We start from the raw sequence: 23,631 nt of genomic DNA, 5'->3' as shown, positions 1-23,631 counted from the left end.
AATTATTTATCTGCTTCTTCAAAGAAGAAGGAATGGATTCCATCTTGTATATTAGCATTCTCGGCTATCCATTTCATCATGTTTCCAAGATACAAGGAATAAGATTTAGTATCACAAAATCCTTACCGAGTAAATCAAAGAACACAAATCCACAAATAGGAGTCTACTAACAACTCAGGATTAAGATCATTCTCTATATGACCATCGGTAGACTCAACTTTGATTTTCTACATTTAACAGAAATTATCAAAAAATCAAATTGTGTCTGTGTCTCAGTTTTGCATAATCTCATTATGCATAATACACTCATTCAATATCCCTCTATATTAATGATGCGGATAACACCATTCCATTCTTAATGGGAATGCCATGTATTAGTAATGTTTGAATTAACGATTCTGAAACTTTAATTAAATTCATTACGAACATTGTTTCGATTATTATCTTTAAATACTATCCTCTCGTATATAATACTTATATACAACATTTAAGGTTAGATAAATAATCACAAAATTTTTAATGATATTCATAAAGTATTCAATAATACATGCACATAAATAATGAATAAACTATTTTATTAATCAAATAACAAAATATCCTTATTACATCTCATGCTTTAAGGACACTATTCCCAATAATTTATTCATAAATTAATTTATTAGCACATAAATTAAAGTATTCTATAGAGTATCTCAAAAGTTTATTAAAATTTTTATTATACACGATCCGCTAGATAATGCTTCCTTATAGAAAATTGTTTTCAAAACCAACGGGAAGTAGTTTGTCATTGCTGCGTCCACTATGGAGGCTGAGTTTATGACATGCTTTGAGGCCAATGTTCATGGTTTATGGCTGCAAAACTTTATTTCAGGACTAATTGTTGTCGACAGTATTTCCAAGCCACTGAAATTTATTATGATAACTCCGCAATAGACTTCTTTTCTAAAAACAACAAGTATTCAAAAGGTGATAAACACATGGAATTGAAATACTTTGTCATTAAAGAAAAAATTCATAAACAAAGAGTGTCAATCGAACACATTAACATCATGATTGCGGATCCGTTTACAAAAGAGTTGCCACCAAAGACATTTAATGAACATGTAAAGAATGGACATTATTGAAAACCATTATTGATGTTATAATGATGTTTTATGTTCCTCATGTATTTGACACTCTAAGCTCAATTAAATATTATTTCTGATATTTTAGTACATCCTGTTGCATTACGTTAGTATATACATGAATGAATTATGTGAGCATTAACAGGATTTGTCTCTGAAGGAGACATTATGGTTGGACCATTATTATATTTCTCATTTACATGTCATGTTAAGTGGGAGCTAATGTTGTAGTACATGGAAGGGACTATGTCAAGATAAGTGATGTACAATCGCTATGACTCACATTAGGCTTTTGCTTAATTATGATTTATGATGTGACCAATATAAGAAAGGATTTATCCATGATATGCGCATTATGTTTGTTTTATTATTTTTAAAACATGAAGTCAAATAGTGTCACATGGATCAAGTGGGAGAATGTAAAAATTTTCATTAAGTGCTCCATGTGCATTTATGAATATTTTCAATTAAGGAAATTTGATACAATGGTTAATAAAATAATAAAAGGTAAATCCTATTGGTCAACTAGAGAAATAGTAATTTTCCTAAATTAATGGTTCTTTGATGAAAAGAAAATATTTGATGAAATTAAAAAATTGATCATCTCTCTGCTTATAAATAAGCGTATGAGTATGTACATTAGAAAAAGAATTAAGGGAGAGAAACACAATTTTTTCTAAAATCCTCTCACTTCAAGAATTCATCATAGATCAATCGTAAAAATTATTTAATTCTAAGATCTTGGGCATTATCATTTATGTAAAATTATAGGCCTCGTTCACTTCGCGGATTCGAGTTTTTAATTTGATTTGAGATGTGACATTTTTTTAGAGCTTTTCACTGCAACAAAAAAAATTAAATGTGATATTTTTTGAAAATTTTTTACTGTAAAAACTTAAAATTAAAAACTCAAATTGATAAAATGAACGAGTTTTATTTACATAATTAAAAAATTACTTACATGCTTAGCTCTAACTTCAAAGGTATAATATGTACGCAGATTTTTCAGTAAGTTGAGTCCGTCAACTGTCATGTAAAGAACAGATTTTGCCTCATCCAACACTGTAGCTAGAAAGTGCCCTATCTATCTTCTACACGTTTCTTCGCCAGCTATTCCTTTCTTCCCTATTCTTATATGAATCTAGTTCGGTCAACGTTCGACCTAGGTTGGCAGATTTTCCTTTCCCTCCTTTTTAAAGCTCTTTTTTTTCTTTTTTTTTATATTAATTCGTTTGGTTGGAGGATCTCATAATTTTAATTTATAAATTAAACGGGTTTTAATTTTTAGAAAGTCTTTACGGTGCGACCTTTTAAAAAACTCAACGTTAAAACATTCTATTCTAACTGTTAAATTAAAATTTTAATGGTTATATTGTATAAATTCATATTAAAATTTTATAGCGCGATATACATGATTTTTTTGTAAATTTGACTGTTAAAATGGTAATTTAACAGTCAAAACAGTGTTTCGCCGGTAAATTTTTTTTAAGAAGTCTTGTTGTAGAAAAAACCTAACTTTTAACCTCTTTAATGAAGTTTAGGTCTCGTTCAGTTTTTAAATTTGAGTTTTTAATTTAAATTAAGATGTAATTTTATATTAAAATTTTTTACAATAACATAAAAAATTAGAACTGACTTTTTATAAAAATATTTAACTATAATAAAATTAAAATTAAAAATATAAATTGATAAAATAAACGATACCTAAATTTCACGAGAAAGCCGCCCATTACACAACTACCATTTCTTGGAACACACAAACAGACTTACTCACACACACACACACACACACACACACACATATATATCCAACCAAAAAAAGAACAAAAGGATAATTATTATGTTACATAAGTCAAAATAAGGCTTGAAAAAAGTCTTTTTTTTTTTTTTAGTTTATTTATATAGTTTATTTTTATTTTTTTAAATAATATTTATAACTAAATAAAATAAAAAAATCCCTCTTTGATTTTGTCCAAAGAAACCTTTAAAAAATTAGATTATTGATAGAATTTTGATATGTGTAAATATAGAATTAAACTGATGAATTTATTGATTATTACATCTAATTCAATTAAAATATTGTATGAAAGTATGATTTATTCTATTCACTTTTGATTTGAGAGTTGAAGTTGAAGGAGTTTTGATTGGGCGAGTTCAAATCAAAGAAGTTTTTTTGGTCTATCTAATTTATTTTTATTCATTTTCCCTTATATCAATAACTCAACTTATTAATAACTCAATCAAAATAAATACAATTATCCTCAAGAACAAAATGTTTTTTATGCTTAATATATTTAGTTTGATTTGTATCTGTCTTAATTCTGTCCTTTATTCAAGTAGTTTTTTCGTCGCCAAATTGCCCGAGGCCTACGCTTTTTTAAATCCAATCGTAGATGTTATGCCAGTAATACCTTTGCTATTTTTTTCGAATTCCTCCCAAAAACTCCCCTCCTTCGCCGGAGATGCAAAATCCCCACCCTCCGCCGCTACAACAGCCGCCTTCCTCCTCCTCCTCCTTTCTCCCCTTCTCCACCTCCACTCTCAAAGAACCCAAAACCACACTCTCCATAGTACTCGCCACCTCCCTCTTCTCCCTCATCTTCTTCCTCGCCCTCTCCTCCTCCTCCTCCTCCCCCTCTCCTCCCCCCTCCCGCCCCGACCCATTTCTCTTCCCGACCCACCTTTCCTCCTCTCCCTCCTCCTCCCACTCCCCTCCCTCCCTCGCCTACCTTATCTCCGGCTCCAATGGGGACTCTTCTCGCATTCTCCGCCTCCTCTTCGCCACGTACCATCCCCGCAACCACTACCTCCTCCACCTCGACCGCTTCGCCTCCGCTGCCGAGCGCGATCGCTTGGCTATCAATGTCCAGTCGATTCCGATCTTCAAAGCTGCGCAGAATGTCGATGTTGTCGGAAAGGCAGATTTCGTTTACCCTAAAGGGTCCTCTTCGCTTTCCTTCACTCTTCACGGCGCTTCCATGCTCTTGAGATTGAAGCCCAATTGGGATTGGTTTGTTAGCCTTGATGCCGGTGATTACCCGCTTTTGACGCAGGATGGTATCGATTTTTTTTTTTTTTGGTGGATTAGGGTTTGGGAATTTTGTGTTTTATTGTGGGATTTCTGATCTGGGTTTTCTTTTTTGGGTTAGATTTTCTTCACATTTTGTCGTACTTGCCTAAAGGTCTCAACTTTGTGAAGCATTCGAGCTACATTGGATGGAGAGAGTATGGATGATTATGATTTGGTTCTGGGATTTATTGATTTTTGACTTGCATTTTGAGTTTGAGTGTTTTTTTTTTTTTTTTAAAGGTATGGGATTTGTTTGATTATGCAGGTCTAAGAAGTTAAAGCCTATAATTGTTGATCCGGGGCTTTATCTTTCGGAGAAAACAGCACTCTTTTATGCTTCTCAGAAGAGAGAATTGCCTAATGCTTATCGGCTGTTCACAGGTACTAGGTCTCTCTGTGCTCTTAGTTCAGTAATTCGTTGACCAAAAAGAGGACATTACTATGTTAGTTTTGAAGCTATGAAGTTAATGAATGAACACAGATGTTACATTCAGGTTACTTTAGAGAATGTGTCATCTCTCGAACTAATTTCCTAGGGACCATGTCATCTATTACATCGAATCTTTCCGTTGTTTACTGATCAATGGTTTGAAGGTAGGTACTCCAGTAAGCAAAGAGATGAGATGACGGGATGCGGTTTAGAACTGTGACTAAAAAAGTTGAAGCGGTTCATATGGAGTTGTGTAATGCATTATAAGCTAGAGCTTCATCGCCTATGACATAGGTTAACCAACTACGGTGCTATTGTTGCCGTCGATCTTGAGGATCAATTTTCTAGTAAGGTGGTTTTTGGCCCCGGAGAGAAGTTAGCTACAAGAGAGAGTAATCCAATTAGTAGTTCCCACTGGCCACTAGTTAGTGCTTAGTGTTTTGGTTTGTACTAGTGATGACTAATAGATATAAATGGATAATATAGTTGGTATAGAAACTAATGTAAGATAAACAATAATTTGTGCAACTATGATCCTGAGAACTGTCTATCTACTGGGGACTGGCTGCATCTTTACTGTTAATAGAGTTTTTTTCAACTTGATATTGGACTGAATTCAGTACCATTTGCAAAGCTAGAATAGGAAGTTGAGATTTGTTTAAATTTTACAACCAAATAGGTCTTACAATTCAGTAGCATTGTCTCTATTCAGAAATGATGGTTTGATGTGTATGAGCTGCTTGTGTAAGCTTATGTGTGTCTTGAACCTAAATTCTCTTTCTATTCTTCCTGCCTTGTTCTCTGTCTAATGAATTAGATTGACATATCATCATAATGGGTTAGAATTTTGGGAAATTGTCGAGTGGAGTGGTAGTTGTTGCATCAACATGACGTGTAGGAAAATAACTTAATATAAAAGAAAGCAAGACGGAAAAGAATGGAGAGGATTCACGTGTATATATATATATATATATATATATATATTTCTTATGTAAATAACAATATCCTTGAGAAGAGTCTAGTGAGTGACGTGTGTTTGTTTTAATGGGCCAAATTGAAGACTACGGGTGTAAATTAAGTTGGGTGCCACTTTCAAAGTCTAGTCCATATCATTTTTATGTGTAAAGGCTTAAATTTTCACAGAAGTGGTATAATCGAATACCTTTTCTCTAGAAGTGGTATTCCTCTAATTCACCCGTGACCACCATGATATATAGGCTCCCTAGAAGTTATTTATTACTAAAATCACAAGAGACCAAAACTTTAAATACCCAACTTGATAACTTCCATCTTTTCTGTAATTAGTTGGTCATTTATTTCTTGGAACGCCTGATACAATAGTTATAGGAAAAATCTAAGAAATGTCCAGCTAACTCTTTGAATAATTTTCTTTGCAGGCTCATCCTTTTCCATTCTCAGTCGCAATTTTGTCGAATTTTGTATCCTAGGAACAGATAACCTCCCACGAACTCTGCTGATGTATTTCTCCAACACGCCTTCGTCTCTTTCCAACTACTTTCCCACCATTCTGTGCAACTCCCGCCAGTTCAACAGAACTATCATAAATCACAACTTAAAATATGCAAACTTTGACAAACCATCAAACGAGAAGCCCCTGCGGCTGACATCTGATGATTTTGATGCCATGATTCAGAGCGGAGCAGCCTTTGCGGCTAGATTCCAGTCAAGCGATCCACTACTCGACCGTATCGACAGAGAAATTTTAAGACGTGAAAGGGGGCAGGTTGTGCCCAGCGGTTGGTGTTTAGGTGAGTCTGGAAACAACACATGCTCTGTATGGGGAGATGCCGACCTTCTGAGGCCTGGTTCTGGTGCCAGAAGACTTGAGAAACTACTTGTTGAATTGCTCTCCAATACTACCTCTGTGTCTAACAGATGTATATTTGAATGATTCCAATGAAATGGAGGGCTTCAAGCTGTGGCCTAAGGCCTTTCTGAAATTTGTAAATTCGTCGGGAGGGCTTCAGGCTAATTCTTTTAGGAACAATAAATTCTTTTCAGACTCATCTGAGTAGAGGCATTAAAGACGGTGGTGCTACAAGCTGGCCAACCAAGTAATTGTTGTTTACAAAAGATGTTTCGAGGAAACATACAATGTTGTATTGAAGATGTATTTGTATTGAATTTACCGTATAAGAAGTAACCCTCGAGAATTTGTTCATTGTTGTATGAGTAACATGACAAGTGAATTATCATTTTCAAGTAGCCTCCGAGAAGGAAGAAAGGGTCAGGTAAGGTTTTTATTTTCATTTATTTATTTATTTATTTTTCTTACCAGTAGAAATAGTTAAAGAGTTTTAAAGAAAGGAGTCAATAGGCTAAAATTTTTTGAAAATATATTTTATTTATCTAGTTTAGAAACAACCACAAATTGAATAGCGCAAAGCCTTACTACTTTTTTTTTTTTTTTTATAAATAGGAAAAACAAACAGCCTTATTTTGTTGTTTCTAAGAAGCTCCTAATACAAGAGACAATTTTTCGTTGAGCCGTATCTGATGCAAGAATGTGTATTTCTTCCTACAAAAAGAGCTCCAGTAGCAGAACAATGTCTCACTTTTTACTTCATTACTTAATGTAGATTGTAGAGTCTCTTGTGATCCATGCTCCAACATCTTCGGACTGGGACCTCAGGGATTCATAAATTCTTCTACAAAACTCCAAAAAATGTGGCTACGGCAAAAATTAGAAACAGTACACCTCCCAAATAGCCAACCTGATTGAAGATGAGATTGAGTTGCACCATTTATTTTGAAAAGTTCGTTGTGTCGTCATTATAAATTTATTGCTCTTCTTACCAGTTTTTCAGATATGTAATTGGCGAGAAATGCACCTCCTATGATCGCAATGAGCGTCGCAAGTAAGTGGCCGGCTATGGCCCCGCTGGCCACACCCCATGGAGACTGCAGGATAAAGAAAGCCCAGTTCGATATATTGTAAACCGAAGTATCACTAGAGTAGAAGACGAGTGCCAATTAAAAAAAATTAAAAAAAAAAAAAAAAAAAAAAAAAAAAAAAAAAGGCAAAATCATTGTACAAGTGAAACCGAGCCAAAACTAGAACAAAATTAAACCTGTGCAGCACCAAGAGCAATTGTGGCCAGCATTGACCGATCTCCCCATTCCTAGAATCAAAAGCCACGTGTTAAAATTTGAACATCAGATCAAATTTGCGACAAAATGTTGCTGCAGACAACGGTAGAAAACATGCTTACAGCAAAAAATACGAGGCTGAACGACTTCCAGACAACTTCAAGTGGATTCGAGAGGCGTTTAGACACCTGGGATATTTGAAGAAAGAAATAAAAGGAGATTACACTCTGCTAAGAATATATCTAAAAACGCCGCGTATACGTTCATCAGTCTATAAGTATGGTATATCTGAACTGAATCATTCACAGAGGTTCTTAATCTTTTGAATGCCTGAACATTAAAAACAATACTAAAATGATAAAAGCATAAATTTATACATGATATGATGATGAATATAGCATCGGCAAGGGACTAAGGGTAAAGAGAAGGTTAAAAGAAGACCACCTTTTCCTTCACAAGCTCCTCAGCTACAACAAATTCATCGAGTTCGGGACTACTATTATCACCAGTCTTATCAACATTTGATGGAAGGTCCCATGCATCTTTTATCGCTTTGAGGCCGAAGAACAATAGAAGAGTTACGGCTGCATACTCTCCAATTGGCAAAGCTATCACGTGACCACGAAACAGAATGACAGAAAATCAGGACATTGGATGTCAAATATGCTATGCTCAAAAGTTTCTTAAGCCGAATACACCATTGTTTCACACCATAACATTCTCAACAATAAACATAGACAGTTCAGCATCATGTGAATTGAGCTAAGAGCATGAAAGAGGGAGAAACGAATAAGGAATTTACACAAAAAAAGAAGAGAAATTTTAATCTGACAGTGAGATCCTAGCAAATGGAAGTAGCAATAAACAGCCAAAAGTGAGATTGTTAATGAACATATATACTATGTCAATGATTCTTTTGATGGTGGACCTGATAGCTTTTGTAGATAAGGAGTTTTCAACTTTTCTTCAATCTCCACACAGCCATTTGGCTAATAATAACTAACTCATAGACGAAGTTAATGTCTCATGGATTATATCTCAGTAGCATCCCTGTTCCCGTTGCATAGTTGGAGGAAAAGATGGAAAATGTGCAACTGATATAACGCACCCAAAGGATTTACAAGATGCATAACAATGATTGACAGAAGGGAACATTATTGTGGTTTTGATAGGCTCCTGGAAGATAGTTTGATTAGTCAGTAAGAGTGTGATCAGTTAGGAATATTGTTAGATGGCCTTAGGTGTTGGTCTTGTTAGTCTTAGCTGCTAGTAGTGGTTAGAAGAGAATGAGAAGTATAAAAGGGAGGGGTTAGTGGTTAGAGGGATCATGTCTGATTAGCGGGAAAATTTGGGAAAACTTGGAGAACTGGTGGTCTCCCGAATACCACCATTGTTAGGGTTTTCTTTGTAATTTTTATATTCTTTCATCAATATAGTTCTATTTTTCTGTTCAAATTGCTCTGTTCAAGTCCGGTTCTTATCAGTTTCATTTATGCGAGCCATAAATTATAATGCTACCATGTTGGCCTTTTCCCACTTAGGTCATGTTAAACCAAAAAGAAGATAATGCCAAGAACTTACTTGTTTGAAACTGAGCAGGTACTGAATGAAATATCCGCCCAATGACAACTGAAAGGACTGTCATAAGTGAAAGAGCACCCATTGAACCTAACAAGACCTGTTAAATGATTGCATACCTTGTAAGAGCAAGTCATTCATAAATAAATCCACATAAATATGTGCTTTTGCAGAAGATTCTCAGTAAACCAATGCGACCGAGCGGTTGAATGAACAGGAAATTAATGTACTTTAGGAAGCTTAACATGAAGCTTCCAGAGATTCGTAGCTGAACAAGTTCAAGAACAAAACCAAGATTGGAAAAGATGAAATCAACTAGTGATCTTTACTGAAGATAACAAATGTACACTGATACGCGGATCTTCAAGGGTCCGCTGCCTCCCCGTACTTGGAATGGTTTCAAGCTTTTCTCAGAAACATTGATTACCCGAATGATCCCATTTTCCTGTTTTCCCCTCCCTTTTATACACTCTCTTATTCATTAACTCCTAACAATCTTTCTTAGCAAGCTACTAATACTAACAATCTTTCTCAGTAAGCTATTAACAATCTCCCCAAACCAGAAACCAACTTCCTAAGCCCGTTTATTCTTCCTAATATACACTTGCCTGAGTAAGGGCTTATCAATTACAGCCCCCCTCAAAAGTGTCTCCTTGTCCTCAAGGTGAAAAGCCGGAAATTGGCGCTGAATAACATCAAATAGCTCCCATGAAGACTCAAAGTCAGGAAGATGGCGACATTTGATCAGAACTTCCAAAGAACCAGTGGTGGGAGAGAAACGGGTATCCAGGACTTGGTCCGGTTCAACCTGCAATGTCAAATCCTCGGACAAGATGGGAGGTAAAGATTGAGGAATATCCACAGAACCAAGAGCCTTCTTCAAACGGGAAATATGAAAGACAGGGTGAATCCTAGCATGGGAAGGAAGTTGCAGCTGGTACGCCACTGGGCCGACACGAGCAAGAATCTGAAAAGGCCCGTAATAGTGAGGCGCAAGCTTTTCATTCATCACACGCGCCAACGCACGATGTCGATACGGCTGGAGTTTCAAAAAAACCAGGTCTCCCACTTCGAATGTCACGGCGCGGCACTTCTTGTTGGCATGTTCCTGCATAGACTATTGAGTGCGGCCCAAATGGTCTTTCAAGTCAACCAAAAGCACATCTCGATCGCATAGCTGCTACTCCAATTCTGATGTGGCCGTGGAACCGGCCTCATATGGAACCAACCGCGGAGGATCTCGACCATAGAGAGCTTTGAAGGGCGTCATAGCAGCCGAAACATGAAAGCTCGTGTTGTACCAAATTCCGCCCACGGTAGGTGTGTAAAGCACTGCTGAGGTTGCCCGGAAACAAAACAACGTAAGTAGGCCTCTAAACAGTGATTGACGACCTCTGTTTGCCCATCCATTTGTGGGTGATACGCCATACTCCGACACAAAGTGGTGCCCTGTAGCCGAAAGAGTTCCACCCAAAAGTGGCTCATAAAAACCTTGTCTCAATCGGAAATTATACTCCGCGGAAAACCATTAAGGTGAACTATGTCTCGGACAAAAGAAGCAACCACTGTTTTGGCCGAAAACGGGTGTTTGAGGCCAATGAAGTGTCCGTACTTGCTGAGACGGTCAACGACAACCAAAATGGAGTTATAGCCGGCGGATTTAGGTAAGCCCTCAATGAAATCCATGAAAATGTCTTCCCAAACTCGATGAGGTATGGGTAGAGGCTGCAACAAACCCGCAGGTGACAAAGTTGACGACTTATGTTGCTGGCAAATGACACAAGCAGCCACAAAAAGCTCGACATCCCTGCGCATACCTTTCCAATAAAACTCCATTGCCAACCGCTTATAAGTCTTGAGGACCCCCGAATGGCCGCCAATCTTACTACTATGAAACTCACGCAACAAGATTGGAATAAGAGGGAATTGTAGAGGAACCACCAACCGGCCTTTGTAGAGTAAGTGCCCCCTTTGAAGAGAAAACCCCTTTAAGAAGGAGTTCCAACCAGTAACTCATCCTTGATTTTGTTGAGCCCCGGATCCGCCTTGACCTGCCGCTGCAATTCCTCAATATCAAGCACAATTGGAGTGGTCATGACCATTAAAGCAAGCCCCACTTGTTGCCTCGACAGGGCATCGGCCACCTTATTTTCCGTACCCGGCTTGTATTGAATCTCAAAATCATAGCCAAGCAATTTACATAGCCATTTCTGATGCTCCACACTCACCAATCGCTGTTCCAATAGAAGCTTCAAACTTTTATGATCGGTGCGCACCACAAAACGTCTTCCCAACAAATAGGATTGCCATTTCTGAATGGCTAACACAATGGCCATTAATTCCCGCTCATAGACTGATTTGGCTGGCTCAAGCGCGCGCCGAAAGAACTTGGCTAAAATAAGCGATGGGGCGCTACTTCTGCATCAAAACGGCCCCTATGCCAAACCCCGAAGCGTCGGATTCTACCACAAAGGGGGTTGAGAAAAATCTGGCAAAGCTAGCACAGGAACCTCAGTCATAGCTTTTTTCAAGTGCTGAAAAGCATCCTCGACCTCAGAATTCCATTAGAAGGCGTCCTTCTTAAGCTGTTGCATCAAAGGCCATGAAATATGCACGTACCCTGCCACAAAACGACGGTAATAACCTGTGAGGCCAGGAATCCCCGTAATTCCTTGATGGACTGCGAAGTAGGCCAATCCAACATAGTATGTATCTTGCTGGAATCCGCCGAGACACCTTCCTTAGAGACAATATGCCCCAAGTACTCCAATTGCTCCTGTGCGAAGAGACATTTTTTTTTATTGACATACAATTGGTTTGCTTCCAAGACCGAGTGACCTCTGTCCATATGCTCCAAATGGTCCTCCCAAGAACAACTGTAAATCAAAATGTCGACAAAGAATACTAGCACAAAGTGACGTAAAAACGGCTTTAATACCTCATTCATCAAATACTGAAAGGTAGTCGGCGCATTTGTCAATTGGAAGGGCATAACGAGAAACTCATAATGACCCTCGGACGTGCGAAAAGCAATCTTAGGAACGTCCTCGTCACACATGCGGATTTGATGATATCCTGATTTCAAATCTAGTTTAGTGAAAATGGTGGCCCCACACAACTCATCCAACAACTCCTCAATCACCGGAATCGGAAATTTATCCGGAACCGTGGCTTTGTTTAGCGCTCGATAATCCACACAGAATCTCCAACTGCCATCCTTCTTGACGAGCAAAACCGGACTGGAGAAAGGACTTGTACTCAGTTGTATAATTCCGGCCGCCAACATTTCCCTTACCAACTTTTCTATTTCACTTTTCTAAAAGTGTGGGTATCGATAAGGCCGGACACTAATCGGACCAGTGCTATCCTTAAGAATTATGTGGTGGTCTTTCACTCTGTGAGGGGGTGAACCAGTTGGCAAGTCAAGGACAACGGCATGCTTCTGCAACAGTAATCAGAGCTGCTCGTTGCCTTCCTCTATCTTGCTGTGGCCATGCTCTACACTCAAATGACTCAGCTCCAAATAAATGCCATGGCCCTCATGACGAATTGTGTGCATCATGACCTTGAGGGAAACCAACGATCTCGTAAGACTAGCATCTCCCTTCAACGTTACACTCTCCATGTACTTTAAATCTCATTACTTGAGTCTTCCAATTGACATACTTCCTAGAGTCTCAAGCCATTGCATTCCTAGGATCACATCTATTCCTCCCAACTCTAAAGGCAAGAAATTTTCAATTATGGTCAAGTTTTGCGTGGACAACACCACTTCTTTACATAGTCCCTGCCCTTGTACCGACTCTCCCGTGCCAATTTGTACACCAAAACCAGTTGTAGGAGTTATAGGTAGCGATAATTCGGAAGCCAATGTGAGAAATAAAATTGTGTAGCTCTGGAGTCGATTAGGACAATTACCTCACAGTGACCAATCTCTCCCTTAATCTTCATGGTCTTTGGTGTAGTTAACCCCATTACGGAATTCAATGATAGCTCAATCACCTCAGTCCGTCGCAACTCCTCCGACTCCTCTTTTGTCTCCTCCAACTCAATTTCCTCATTTTCCAAGTCATCCTCACCGCTAACTAACATAATCCGCAACTCCCTCTTCTTACAACGATGCCCAACAGTAAACTTTTCATCACAACAAAAACATAATCCTCTATTTCTCTTCTCTTGTAACTCCGAATCGGATAATTTCCGGAATGGAAAATCCTTCTTTGACTTCTCGACACTAGGGCTGCCTTGAGGCTGATTCGCTGTTGTTCCCATTGGCGGATTTGCTGTGATTTCCGTTGTCTGTGGCCGCCAAACCCGAGACCCTCCCATCTCCCTCCGCAACAACATATTTTTCTCTTCAATTCGCTGCGCCATATCCATGATTTCGGAGAGTCCCTCTAGCTTAAGTAAGCGCAATAAAGCCCGGATGTCAGCCCTCAATCCATTCACGAATATGCCTTCAAGGATCTCCTCCGGCACGCCTTGTAAAGGGGCAGCCGATACCTCAAAATTCCAGCAATATTCAACCACCGTACTTGTTTGCCTTAGCACCAAAAACCGCTCACACAAATTCCCCTCTTGAGAAGAACAAAAACGTTGTAGGAGATCCACCTTGAACTCAGTCCAAGTGACGAAAGGTCGCCGCCGATTCTGCCATTGAAACCATGATAATGCATCTCCTTCTAGGGCAATACCGGCGGTAATGAGTTTCTCCCTCTCTGAGAATCTATTGATGGAGAAAAATTGCTCCATTCTAAATAACCAGCCATCGGGATCAATCCCACTGAGCAGTGGGTAATCCAATTGCTTTCGCCGAACCCGTGACAACTCCTCACCTCCCCACGGCTCTCCATAGTTACCGATGAAGTCCAGGGGATCCTCAACCTCGTTTTCTTCCCAACGACGTCTACCATCCCTGCCGGCGTTCACGCCAAATCTGATTCCCTCGTAACAGCCATCCACCCTCAGCCTAGGTCCTCCATTAACCGCACGAGGTCCTCTTCCTCCTTCTCCATTTCGGCCGCCACGCAAGTCCCGACCTTCTTCGAAAGTCCCACCGACTCGGGAATCGCCGCGCCGTCCCTCGCGAAGCACCCTTTCTCCATCACCGGTCTCACTGCCCCTGGGTTTGCCATTCCGGCCATCGTGATAAGCCTCCCATGCATTTTACATACGCTCGGAGGAAACGCCATCACGAGTTAAGGGTGGCAGCTGAAACTCAAGTGGTTGCTAAGGTGGAGGGAAGCATTCGTGGAGAGAATGAGGAAGGGGCTGAGTCTGCAAGAGCTGTTAGTTAGTTAGTCTTAGAATTGGTGAGAGGAATAAGAGTTAGGAGTATAAATAGAATAGGAAGTAGAATAAGGGGGGCATCGATTCATTTGTACAAACTTCCGAGAGAAGGAAACCTAGGAGAGCAAGGGATCTCTCGAAAATCCCCTTATCTTTCTGTAATCAACCTTCCACCACTAATACAATCAAGCTTCTGTTAGTTTTCTTCTGAATTTTGTCATAATTCTACTAACCGTGGATTTGGAGTTTAACATTTGGTATCAGAGCACTTTCCTGGCATGACAAGACGTACCGACGATCGCGAGAAGGAGAAGACGGAGGGAACGAGAGAGGAGTTCGCGAGCGAACTGAAGGAGGTACGAGAGGAATTGAAGAAAATTCCTCGGCTGGTACAAGGTATGGACTTGCTGTTGGCAAGAATGGAGGAATTGATGAAATTATAGCGCCAGGAACGTCAGGATGCCCAGACAGCCGGAGTGGAAGCACCGACAAGGCAGATAACGCTGGGGGAAGAGACGAGCGAGAGAGCTAGGCCTCCGCGAGAATCTGGAGTTCGCATGGATTATCGGACCAGGCGAATGGAAATGCCGACGTTTGACGGTGAGAATCCCGATGATTGGGTCTTTAGGGCTGAGAGGTACTTTGTGATGAACGGGTTATCAGAGAATGAGAAATTGGACGTGGCAGTTGTAAGTCTTAACGGAGAAGCTCTGGCGTGGTTTCAATGGGAAGATGGCCGTTAAGTGATTCAGAGTTGGGCGGAATTGAAAGTGATGATCCTCGAGCGTTTCCGACCAACGCAGCCTGTGTGAGAAATTGCTGTCACATCGGCAAGAAACATCGGTGAGGGAATGCCGGAGACAGTTCAAAGTCTTGGCGGCGCCGTTGAGAGACATCTCCGAGCAGGTTCTGGAAAGCTCGTTTGTGAATGGCTTGAAACCGGAGATACGTGCAGAAATTCGGTTGATCAAACCGGTTGGATTGGGCCGGATTATGGAGGTAGCCCAGAGGGTGGAGGAGCGTAACCTCCTAGTGTGCGGCCCAAAGGTGCAAGGCCCACAGTACTCGAATTGGAATAAGAGGAGTGTATCAAACGACACTAGGGTGAGTCAGACGACTTCCGGTTTTGGAAGTATATCTCGTTTCAATGGGGCACCGACTGAGAGAGTGAAGTTTCCAGAAGAAAGGAGACTAGGTAACCAGGGCCCAGGGGTTGGAACTGGAGCAACGCCATTCAAGAGGATGACCGACGTTGAACTTCAGGCGAAGAGAGAGAAGGGACTCTGTTGCCGCTGTGACGGAAAGTATTTCGTCGGCCACCGCTGTCCGAATCGTGAGCTACAAGTTATGATAATTTGGGAAGAGGCAGAACAAGGAGAAACGGTGGCAGAAAGGGAAGAAGTGGCTGAAGAAGAGGAGATGGTGGAATTATCCATCAATTCAGTGGTTGGGTTGACAGCGCCAAAGACAATGAAGATCAAGGCGTTCGTCCATGGGTGCGAGGTAATTGTTTTAATTGACAGTGGGGCTACCCACAATTTCATTTCTTGTGACTTGGTTTGGAAATTGGACTTACCGGTAGATAAAACGGGGGTTTACGGTGTGGTGATGGATACCGGGTTAGCCGTGAGAGGAGAGGCCGAGAGGGCATTTGTCGGGGTGTGTTGGTTTCCATGCAAGATATTGAAATTGTTGAAGATTTCTTGCCGCTGAAATTAGGGAGTTTGGATTTGATTTTGGGAATCCAATGGTTAGAAACCTTAGGGGTTATGTCGGTGAATTGGAAGACTTTGGTAATGAAGTTCAGTTTGGGGGAAAAGCAGGTGGCATTAAGAGGAGATCCTAGATTAAATAAGTCACCGGTCACGTTGAAGGCATTAATGAGGGCATTGAGACATAGGGACAAGGGGTTTGGGTAGAGTTAGGAACTCTTGGTTTGGACCAATCGGTCAAGGAAGTGAGAATTCCTTTGGAATTGCAAACGGTGCTGAGGAAATATGGGAAGGTATTCGAAATGCCATAGGGACTGCCACCGGTTAGGACCAAGGATCATGCAATTGTGTTGAAGGAGGGGACTACCCCTATAAGTGTGAGGCCATACCGGTACCCTCATATATAGAAAACGGAAATTGAGAAATTGGTTGGGGAGATGTTAGCGGCGGGCATAATTCAACCCAGTGTCAGTCCGTATTCTAGTCCAGTTTTGTTAGTGAAGAAGAAAGATGGCGGTTGCAGATTTTGCGTGGATTACCGTGCCTTGAATAAAGAGACGGTTCCCGATCGGTTTCCGATTCCGGTGATTGAAGAGCTTCTAGATGAGTTACATGGGGCCACAATTTTCTCCAAGATTGACCTTAAGTTGGGATACCATCAGATCAGAATGAAGGCCGAGGATGTACTGAAGACGGCATTTCGTACACATGAGGGCCATTACGAGTTTCTCGTTATGCCGTTTGGTCTTACGAAAACTCCAGCGACTTTTCAATCGCTTATGAACGACGTTCTACGTGCCTTCCTTCGTAAGTTCGTACTCGTATCTTTTGATGATATACTCATTTACAGCCACACCTTGGAGGAGCATGAAGACCACCTCGGCCAGGTGTTGGCGGTTTTGTAGCAACGTCAACTATATGCCAATGCTAAGAAGTGCAGTTTTGGGCAGCATTCAATTGAATACCTTGGCCATATTGTGTCTGCGGCAGGAGTTTCGGCTGATCCGACTAAGATTGAGGCCATGGTTAATTGGCCGCCTCCTGCCAACTTGAAGGACTTGCGGGGATTTCTCGGATTGACGGGGTATTACCAGAAGTTTGTGGCGGGGTATAGTCAAATTCCAGGGCCCTTGATCAACTTGCTCCGAAAGGACAGTTTTCAATAGGATGCGGAGGCAATGCAGGCTTTTGAAAGGTTGAAGCATACCATGACACGCGTACTGGTGTTAGCCTTGTCGGATTTCACTATGCCATTTGTTCTTGAGTCCGATGCTTTTGGATTTGGAGTGGGGGCCGTGTTGATGCAGGAACAACGTCCTATCGCTTATTTCAATCAGGTCCTAGCTCCTCAAGCGCAGAACAAGTCCGTTTACGAACGGGAGTTCATGGCCATTGTTCTGGCCGTTCAAAAGTGGCAACCGTACCTTGGGCATCATTTTCTGATTCGAACGGATCAGCGTAGCCTCAAGTATTTGCTCGAGCAGCGCCTAGTTACCATAGAACATCAGAAATGGTTGACCAAGTTGCTGGGGTATGACTTCGAGATCCAGTATCGGCCTGGGGTGGAGAATCGAGCCGCGGATGCATTATCACGACTAGTGGTCAGCTCGGTTGTGGCCACCATGGCGGCATCTACTTTTGTCAATACCGACGAAATCCATCGACAAGTGTTGCAAGATGAACGGCTCGCGAAAATTTGGTCCGATTTACCCCACAACCCGGCAGCATACCCGGGGTATTCTATTCGACAGGGCCGCTTGTTGTATAGAGGGCGAATGGTGGTGGCCCGTGGTTCTTCAGTTGTGCAGCGTTTGTTACATTCCTACCATAACGGGGTGTTGGGGGGCCATTCAGGGGGCTTGAAGACTTACCGCCGACTTGCGGCCGATTGGTTTTGGCTTGGAATAAAACGAGATGTTACCGCGTATGTGGCGCGATGTGAGATATGTCAACGTTGCAAGGCGTCTACATTGGCACCCGGTGGGTTATTGCAACCCTTGCCCATTCCCGAGCAGGTGTGGGAAGACGTGTCTATGGATTTTATTGAGGGCTTACCTCGTTCGGAAGGGTATGATACGATTTTGGTGGTTGTGGATCGCTTGAGCAAGTATGGCCACTTCATCGCCTTGAGGCACCCGTTTTCGGTGGAAAAGGTTGCCGAGCTGTTTATCCAGGAGGTTATGCGGTTGCATGGGGTCCCTCGGACCATTGTATTGGATCATGACCGTATTTTTCTTAGCCGCTTTTGGACTGACTTGCACAAACAGATGGGGACTTCTCTTTCACGCAGTACCGCGTACCATCCGCAATCTGATGGGCAATCAGAAGTGGTTAATAGGTGTGTGGAGACTTATTTGCGGTGTTTTACTTCCGACAAGCCGGGACAGTGGCGTAAATGGTTGGCTTGGTCTGAATATTGGTACAACACTTCATTCAACACGGCTACCCGTATGACTCCTTTTCAGGTAGTTTATGGCCGACTTCCTCCGCCCTTGCTGCGGTACAATGTGGGAACTTCACCGGTGGATTCAGTGGAGCGACAGCTGCGGGATCGCGACGCCATGTTGGATTTACTTAAGTTCCACCTCTTTCAGGCTCAACAGAAGATGAAGGCAGTAGCAGACGGAAAACGACGGGATGTGGAATTTGTCATGGGGGATTTGGTGTACCTGAAGCTTCGTCCTTACCGTCAAGTCTCATTGGCTCACCGTCGTAATGAAAAGTTGAGTCCTCGTTTCTATGGGCCTTTTAGGATCATGCATCGTGTGGGGCCGGTCGCCTATCGCTTGGCTTTGCCAGAGTCAGCCACCATTCATCCTATGTTTCATGTTTCTCAGCTGCGTAAGGCAGTGGAGCAGGAGCAGGCTGTTTCATCTCTACCGCCTCAGCTGACGTGTGACTTGGAGTTGTGCGCGGAGCCGGCTGCTTTGTTGGGGGTACGTTGCGCGCTTCATGGGGGCCGCAATGATCTCTAAGTGTTGATTCGCTGGGCACATTTACCGGCCCACGAGGATAACTGGGAATCGTATGTTACCATTGATGCACAGTTTCCTCATTTTCACCTTGAGGACAATGCGTCTTTGGGGCGGGGGTAATGATAAGCCTCCCATGCGTTTTACATATGCTCGGAGGAAACGACATCACGAGTCAAGGGTGGCAGCTAAAACTCAAGTGGTTGCTGAGGTGGAGGGAAGCATTCGTGTAGAGAATGAGGAAGAGGCTGAGTCAGCAGGGGTTGTTAGTTAGTTAGTCTTGGAATTGGTGAGAGGAATAAGAGTTAGGAGTATAAATAGAATAGGAAGTAGAATAAGGGGGGCATCGATTCATTTGTACAAACTTCCGAGAGAAGGAAACCTAGGAGAGCAAGGGATCTCTCAAAAATCCCCTTATCTTTCTGTAATCAACCTTCCGCCATTAATACAATCAAGCATCTGTTAGTTTTCTTCTGAATTCTGTCATAATTCTACTAACCGTGGATTTGGAGCTTAACACATCGCGGTGGAAATCGAAACGATATCGGAACGATTTCCGTTCGTGATTCATACCCTAGCGCGCACAATTTCTTCCCCGTCCAGAAATTCCCAGTCGTCCACACCCCGGCGTTTTCCCCGTTCCCCTTCCCTGGAAGGTTCGGCCAACTCTCCCAGATCGCGACCGTCCTCCTCCCTCAAACCTGCAACATCGCGAGTTAAGCCTTGGCCCAACCCTGCCTCTTCTTCCCGAACCCTCGCGGCGCCTGAACGAGAACCTTCCGCCGGCAGATTCACCGCCGCCGCCGCGCTCAGTAGTCGCATCTGCTCCCCCAAAAGTCGGCGCAGACCTGCCACGTTCTAGTTCATTTCAACCATGTTATGGTTCATTTTAGCCCTTACCTCACCAATTTCTTTTTCCACCGAAGCCTTGACTTGTTGGATATCTTTCTCCACCTATTCAAATCTCTCGTCAGATTTCTTCCCAGCCGCCATTCCCAAATCAACAGCTCTGATACCAAATTGATAAGAGCTGAACAAATTCAAAAACAAAACCAAGAAGAGATTGGAAAAGATGAAATCAACAAGTGATCTTTACTGAAGATAACAAATGTACATTGATGTGCGGATCTTCGAGGGTCCGCTGCCTCCCCGTACTTGGAATGGTTCCAAGATTTTCTCAGAAAAACTGATTACCCGAATGATCCCCTTTTTCTGTTTTCCCCTCCCTTTTATACACTCTCTTATTCATTAACTCCTAACAATCTTTCTTAGCAAGCTACTAATACTAACAATCTTTCTCAGTAAGCTATTAACAGTCTCCCCAAACCAGAAACCAACTTCCTAAGCCCGTTTATTCTTCCTAATATACACTTTCCTGAGTAAAGGCTTATCACCGAGCTATTGAATGAGCAGGAAATTAATGTACTTTGGGAAGCTTAACATGAAGCTTCCAGAGATTCATAGTTCACGCTTCTAACTGATGAAGCGCTGTCTAGTGGCATCATTTTAGCATGTACCCTGATAACTACTACGAACCTTTTGTAGTGCGAGGAAAATGAAGTATTTTAGTTCATTAACAATCCCAAGCATACTTGTGGAGTTTAGAATATTATATCAAGTTTTTATTCAATTAGGGAATGTTATTTTGGGATAAGGGTTAGTTTTCTACTTTTCCATAATCAAGCCTTATTTCATTTTGATTAACTCTCCTAATTTGTTATTTTAGATTGTAGTTGAAATAGAGACATTGTTGATGAATGAATATTTAAGATTTCTGGTTTTCCTTCTCTTGAATTTGTTGTTATCTCTAGAATCCTCTCGCTTAAAAAAAAAAAAACAAAACAAAACAAAACAAAAAAACAAAAGAATCCTCTCTTTGGTATCCTGAGGCCTCTATTGATTTCTAGCGGTTCCATTTCTCTTTCTCAATTTTTCTCTCTTCTATCTTGGTTATTACATACAAATCCACGCCATTCATGCAAGCATAAAAAGGTTATGTGTGCTTGTCACGTGTATGGCAAGGAAACTTTAGAAATTCAGAAGAATACTTACCAGCCCTTTCTTGTATTGCATGGCCAAGAGTGCAGCAATGAAGAATGTCTATCAAAGACAAAAAGGTTAGACTTAACATATGCGTAAAACACATTGCAATATAAACACACATAAAAGGAAAATAAATTTTAGCTTCATCTCGTGGTACTTTTTTTACCTTATCTCCAATTTCAGAAACAAATATCAATGAGAATGCAGCTGTGAATCCTGATTTTGCAAATGCTTCTAAAAGTGTTGAGGGTCCTTTCGCGAAGGCAATGAGTGAAAATACCGAGGCACACCCGAATAGCACAAGAGCAATAGCAAGAGGATAAGGAATTTGGATTAATGGCTTCTGACTATCAATTGATAAAAAAATAGTATAGATGAGTTTCACCAGGATGGCTATTATAGACCGCTAAAAGTGCCAACACACAAAATGGAATGGTACTAGCTACTTGTTTGGAAATCTAATTACGATAGATTGAACAATTAAGGAGTGATGCGTAGAAAAGTTATGCCCGTAATATTATTCTTGTAAAAACTAATCGTAGCTATCCTTATACGTGATTATCGTTCTCCATAAATTGTCTTCTAGGAGCGACAATATCATATCAAAAACAAATCTTAAGATTGAAAAGTTCGTTTTCTATCTTACTAGTTACTACTAAGCATAGTACCAATATCAGCAAAAACTGTAAAGCAACAACTCTACAATTGTTGAAGTTGAATCAATATGATGCAACGCACCTGTCAGGTGAACTGTCTTTTGGTGAGCCAGCGGTAAAGATTTTCTTGCCTTCATTCTCCTCTCTTCCATCATAGCCCCCAGATCCAATGCTAACATTAGATGCTTGAACACGAACCGTGCCACAATAGGATCTCGAAATGTCTCTACACCTTACTATAAATAAATTAGACAGTGAATTACTCCTTCGATAAAAAACGAAATTTTATTAATGAAGAAACATCATAACAACATTAACACATTGAGGACAAGAAGTTCTCAAAGAGAATAAAGAAGAAACCAAAGGTACTAAAAATACAATAGACACACTATTGACTCAAAATAGTCTTCCGACTTGACACGATCATAGATAAAGGGGATTCCTTAAACGCTTTATCTATGGAACCCTATAAAATGCAAGATTTTTGGTTCTTTCAAATAGAAAACAATAATCATGTTCAATATCCTCAAAAATCCTTCCATTCCTTTCCATCCATCCAAATGACCCAAAAAGTAGCCAGCGCCACCACACACCCCCAAATCACCTTGATACCTTCGAATTCTTACTCAAGCCAAAACCAACAGGTTTTTCCACGATTAAATGCCAACAAGTTAGACAGTGAATTACTGCAAAATGCCATGATAACAGAACATGCCCACAAGTGCTACTAGAATCAGCGTCACCAAAATAAAGGGGGTTTCTTCAATACAATTCAACCTGACCAAAGGTTTCTTCAATACAATTCAACCTAACCAAGACTTTCCTATAAGTTTATCCCAACTTTCTCTGAAAAGGCACAATTCGCAATATGCCAACAAAAAGAAGACACTTGCAGAGAAACAAATTAATAAAATGTCAACTCAACCTTTAAATTTATCTAAATTATATATTGCACCTCCAAAAGAAACCAATTCAAATTAACACTTTCTGCATAAATGAAAAAGTTTGGTTCATGGTAACTCAGCCAAAGAATGCCCATAAACTCTAAATTCTTCAAGCCCAGATAGAGAAAGTCCGTCAAAAGCCCCTCTAGTTCAATAACCAAGATTGATTAAGGTCTTGAACTCTAAACCATCCAAAACCCAAAAACCTCCTAGTCAATTTCTTTCCAAAGAAAACAATTTCAGTCCGTTTCAGTATAACATATAAATAAAACCAAATGAAAACAAAAAAAAAAAAAAACCCCAGAAACTTACATGAGGAAGAGGAACAAATGGTGTTTCTAGAGAGAGTGGCACAACAAGGTAAAGAGTCTACAACAGCTAACAAAGGAAGCTTCCTTCTTGATGATATAATAATTGGTTTGTTATTATGAACCACTAACTTCTGCATTTTTTTCCCTTTTTTCTTCTTTGGAGTTGTGATTATGATTTTCACAACAAATTCATCTCTTTCATGAAAGTCCCAGATCCCAAAACCAAATGGGTTCTTCCCTTTTGCCTTTTATACAACTTTTTCACTTCGGAATTGTGAACTCGTTACAGACACGATTGAACTGAGAAAGAAACTGGTGTCTTGTTTGAGCGAAGTAATTTCCAGTACTCGGAGATCCATGGGTGGGGCTCTTGCAGGCTGCCACGTGTCTT

The 23,631-nt window shown here is 40.9% G+C and overlaps 2 protein-coding genes across 3 annotated transcripts; one reads left to right on the top strand and one right to left on the bottom strand.

The window, feature by feature from the left end:
* The first annotated feature begins 3,555 nt into the window (after positions 1 to 3,555).
* On the top strand, positions 3,556 to 6,847 carry LOC21409528 (beta-glucuronosyltransferase GlcAT14A). Its single transcript, XM_010099693.2, has 4 exons — positions 3,556 to 4,181; positions 4,274 to 4,349; positions 4,460 to 4,575; positions 6,022 to 6,847. The coding sequence occupies exons 1-4, from the start codon at positions 3,587 to 3,589 to the stop codon at positions 6,534 to 6,536; spliced, it is 1,302 nt and encodes a 433-aa protein (XP_010097995.1). The 5' UTR covers positions 3,556 to 3,586; the 3' UTR covers positions 6,537 to 6,847.
* A 41-nt stretch (positions 6,848 to 6,888) lies between these two features.
* On the bottom strand, positions 6,889 to 23,584 carry LOC21409527 (protein PAM71-homolog, chloroplastic). 2 transcript variants are annotated; one of them, XM_024166623.1, is made up of 10 exons: positions 23,242 to 23,584; positions 22,068 to 22,221; positions 21,496 to 21,676; positions 21,339 to 21,386; positions 9,317 to 9,413; positions 8,180 to 8,343; positions 7,858 to 7,923; positions 7,717 to 7,767; positions 7,442 to 7,546; positions 6,889 to 7,359 (listed from the first exon to the last, which is right to left on the bottom strand). In XM_024166623.1, exons 1-10 carry the CDS (start codon positions 23,375 to 23,377, stop codon positions 7,294 to 7,296), a joined length of 1,068 nt encoding a protein of 355 aa, XP_024022391.1. In that variant the 5' UTR covers positions 23,378 to 23,584; the 3' UTR covers positions 6,889 to 7,293. The 2 variants fall into 2 exon arrangements, with proteins under 2 accessions (XP_024022391.1, XP_024022393.1); XM_024166625.1 differs by having other exon boundaries at positions 6,889 to 7,293.
* Between the last annotated feature and the right edge of the window lie 47 nt (positions 23,585 to 23,631).

The sequence above is a fragment of the Morus notabilis genome, unplaced genomic scaffold (assembly GCF_000414095.1).
Source record: "Morus notabilis unplaced genomic scaffold, ASM41409v2 Scaffold35, whole genome shotgun sequence".
Classification (NCBI taxonomy): domain Eukaryota; kingdom Viridiplantae; phylum Streptophyta; class Magnoliopsida; order Rosales; family Moraceae; genus Morus; species Morus notabilis.
Note: the sequence above shows the minus strand (reverse complement) of the source record. Positions and strands in the feature narration are given on the sequence as shown.

Bases quoted from the DNA above. Each gene is read 5' to 3' on its own strand.
- LOC21409527 (XM_024166623.1), bottom strand. From the start codon at position 23,377: ATGCAGAAGTTAGTGGTTCATAATAACAAACCAATTATTATATCATCA. The intron at 21,677-22,067 runs GTGCGTTGCATC...ATCAATTGATAG, and splicing joins AAAGACAGTTCACCTGACAG to TCAGAAGCCATTAATCCAAA. The intron at 7,768-7,857 runs GTAAGCATGTTT...TTTTGATTCTAG, and splicing joins TCAGCCTCGTATTTTTTGCT to GAATGGGGAGATCGGTCAAT.
- LOC21409528 (XM_010099693.2), top strand. From the start codon at position 3,587: ATGCAAAATCCCCACCCTCCGCCGCTACAACAGCCGCCTTCCTCCTCC. The intron at 4,182-4,273 runs GTATCGATTTTT...TTTTTGGGTTAG, and splicing joins CCCGCTTTTGACGCAGGATG to ATTTTCTTCACATTTTGTCG. The intron at 4,576-6,021 runs GTACTAGGTCTC...TTTTCTTTGCAG, and splicing joins TGCTTATCGGCTGTTCACAG to GCTCATCCTTTTCCATTCTC.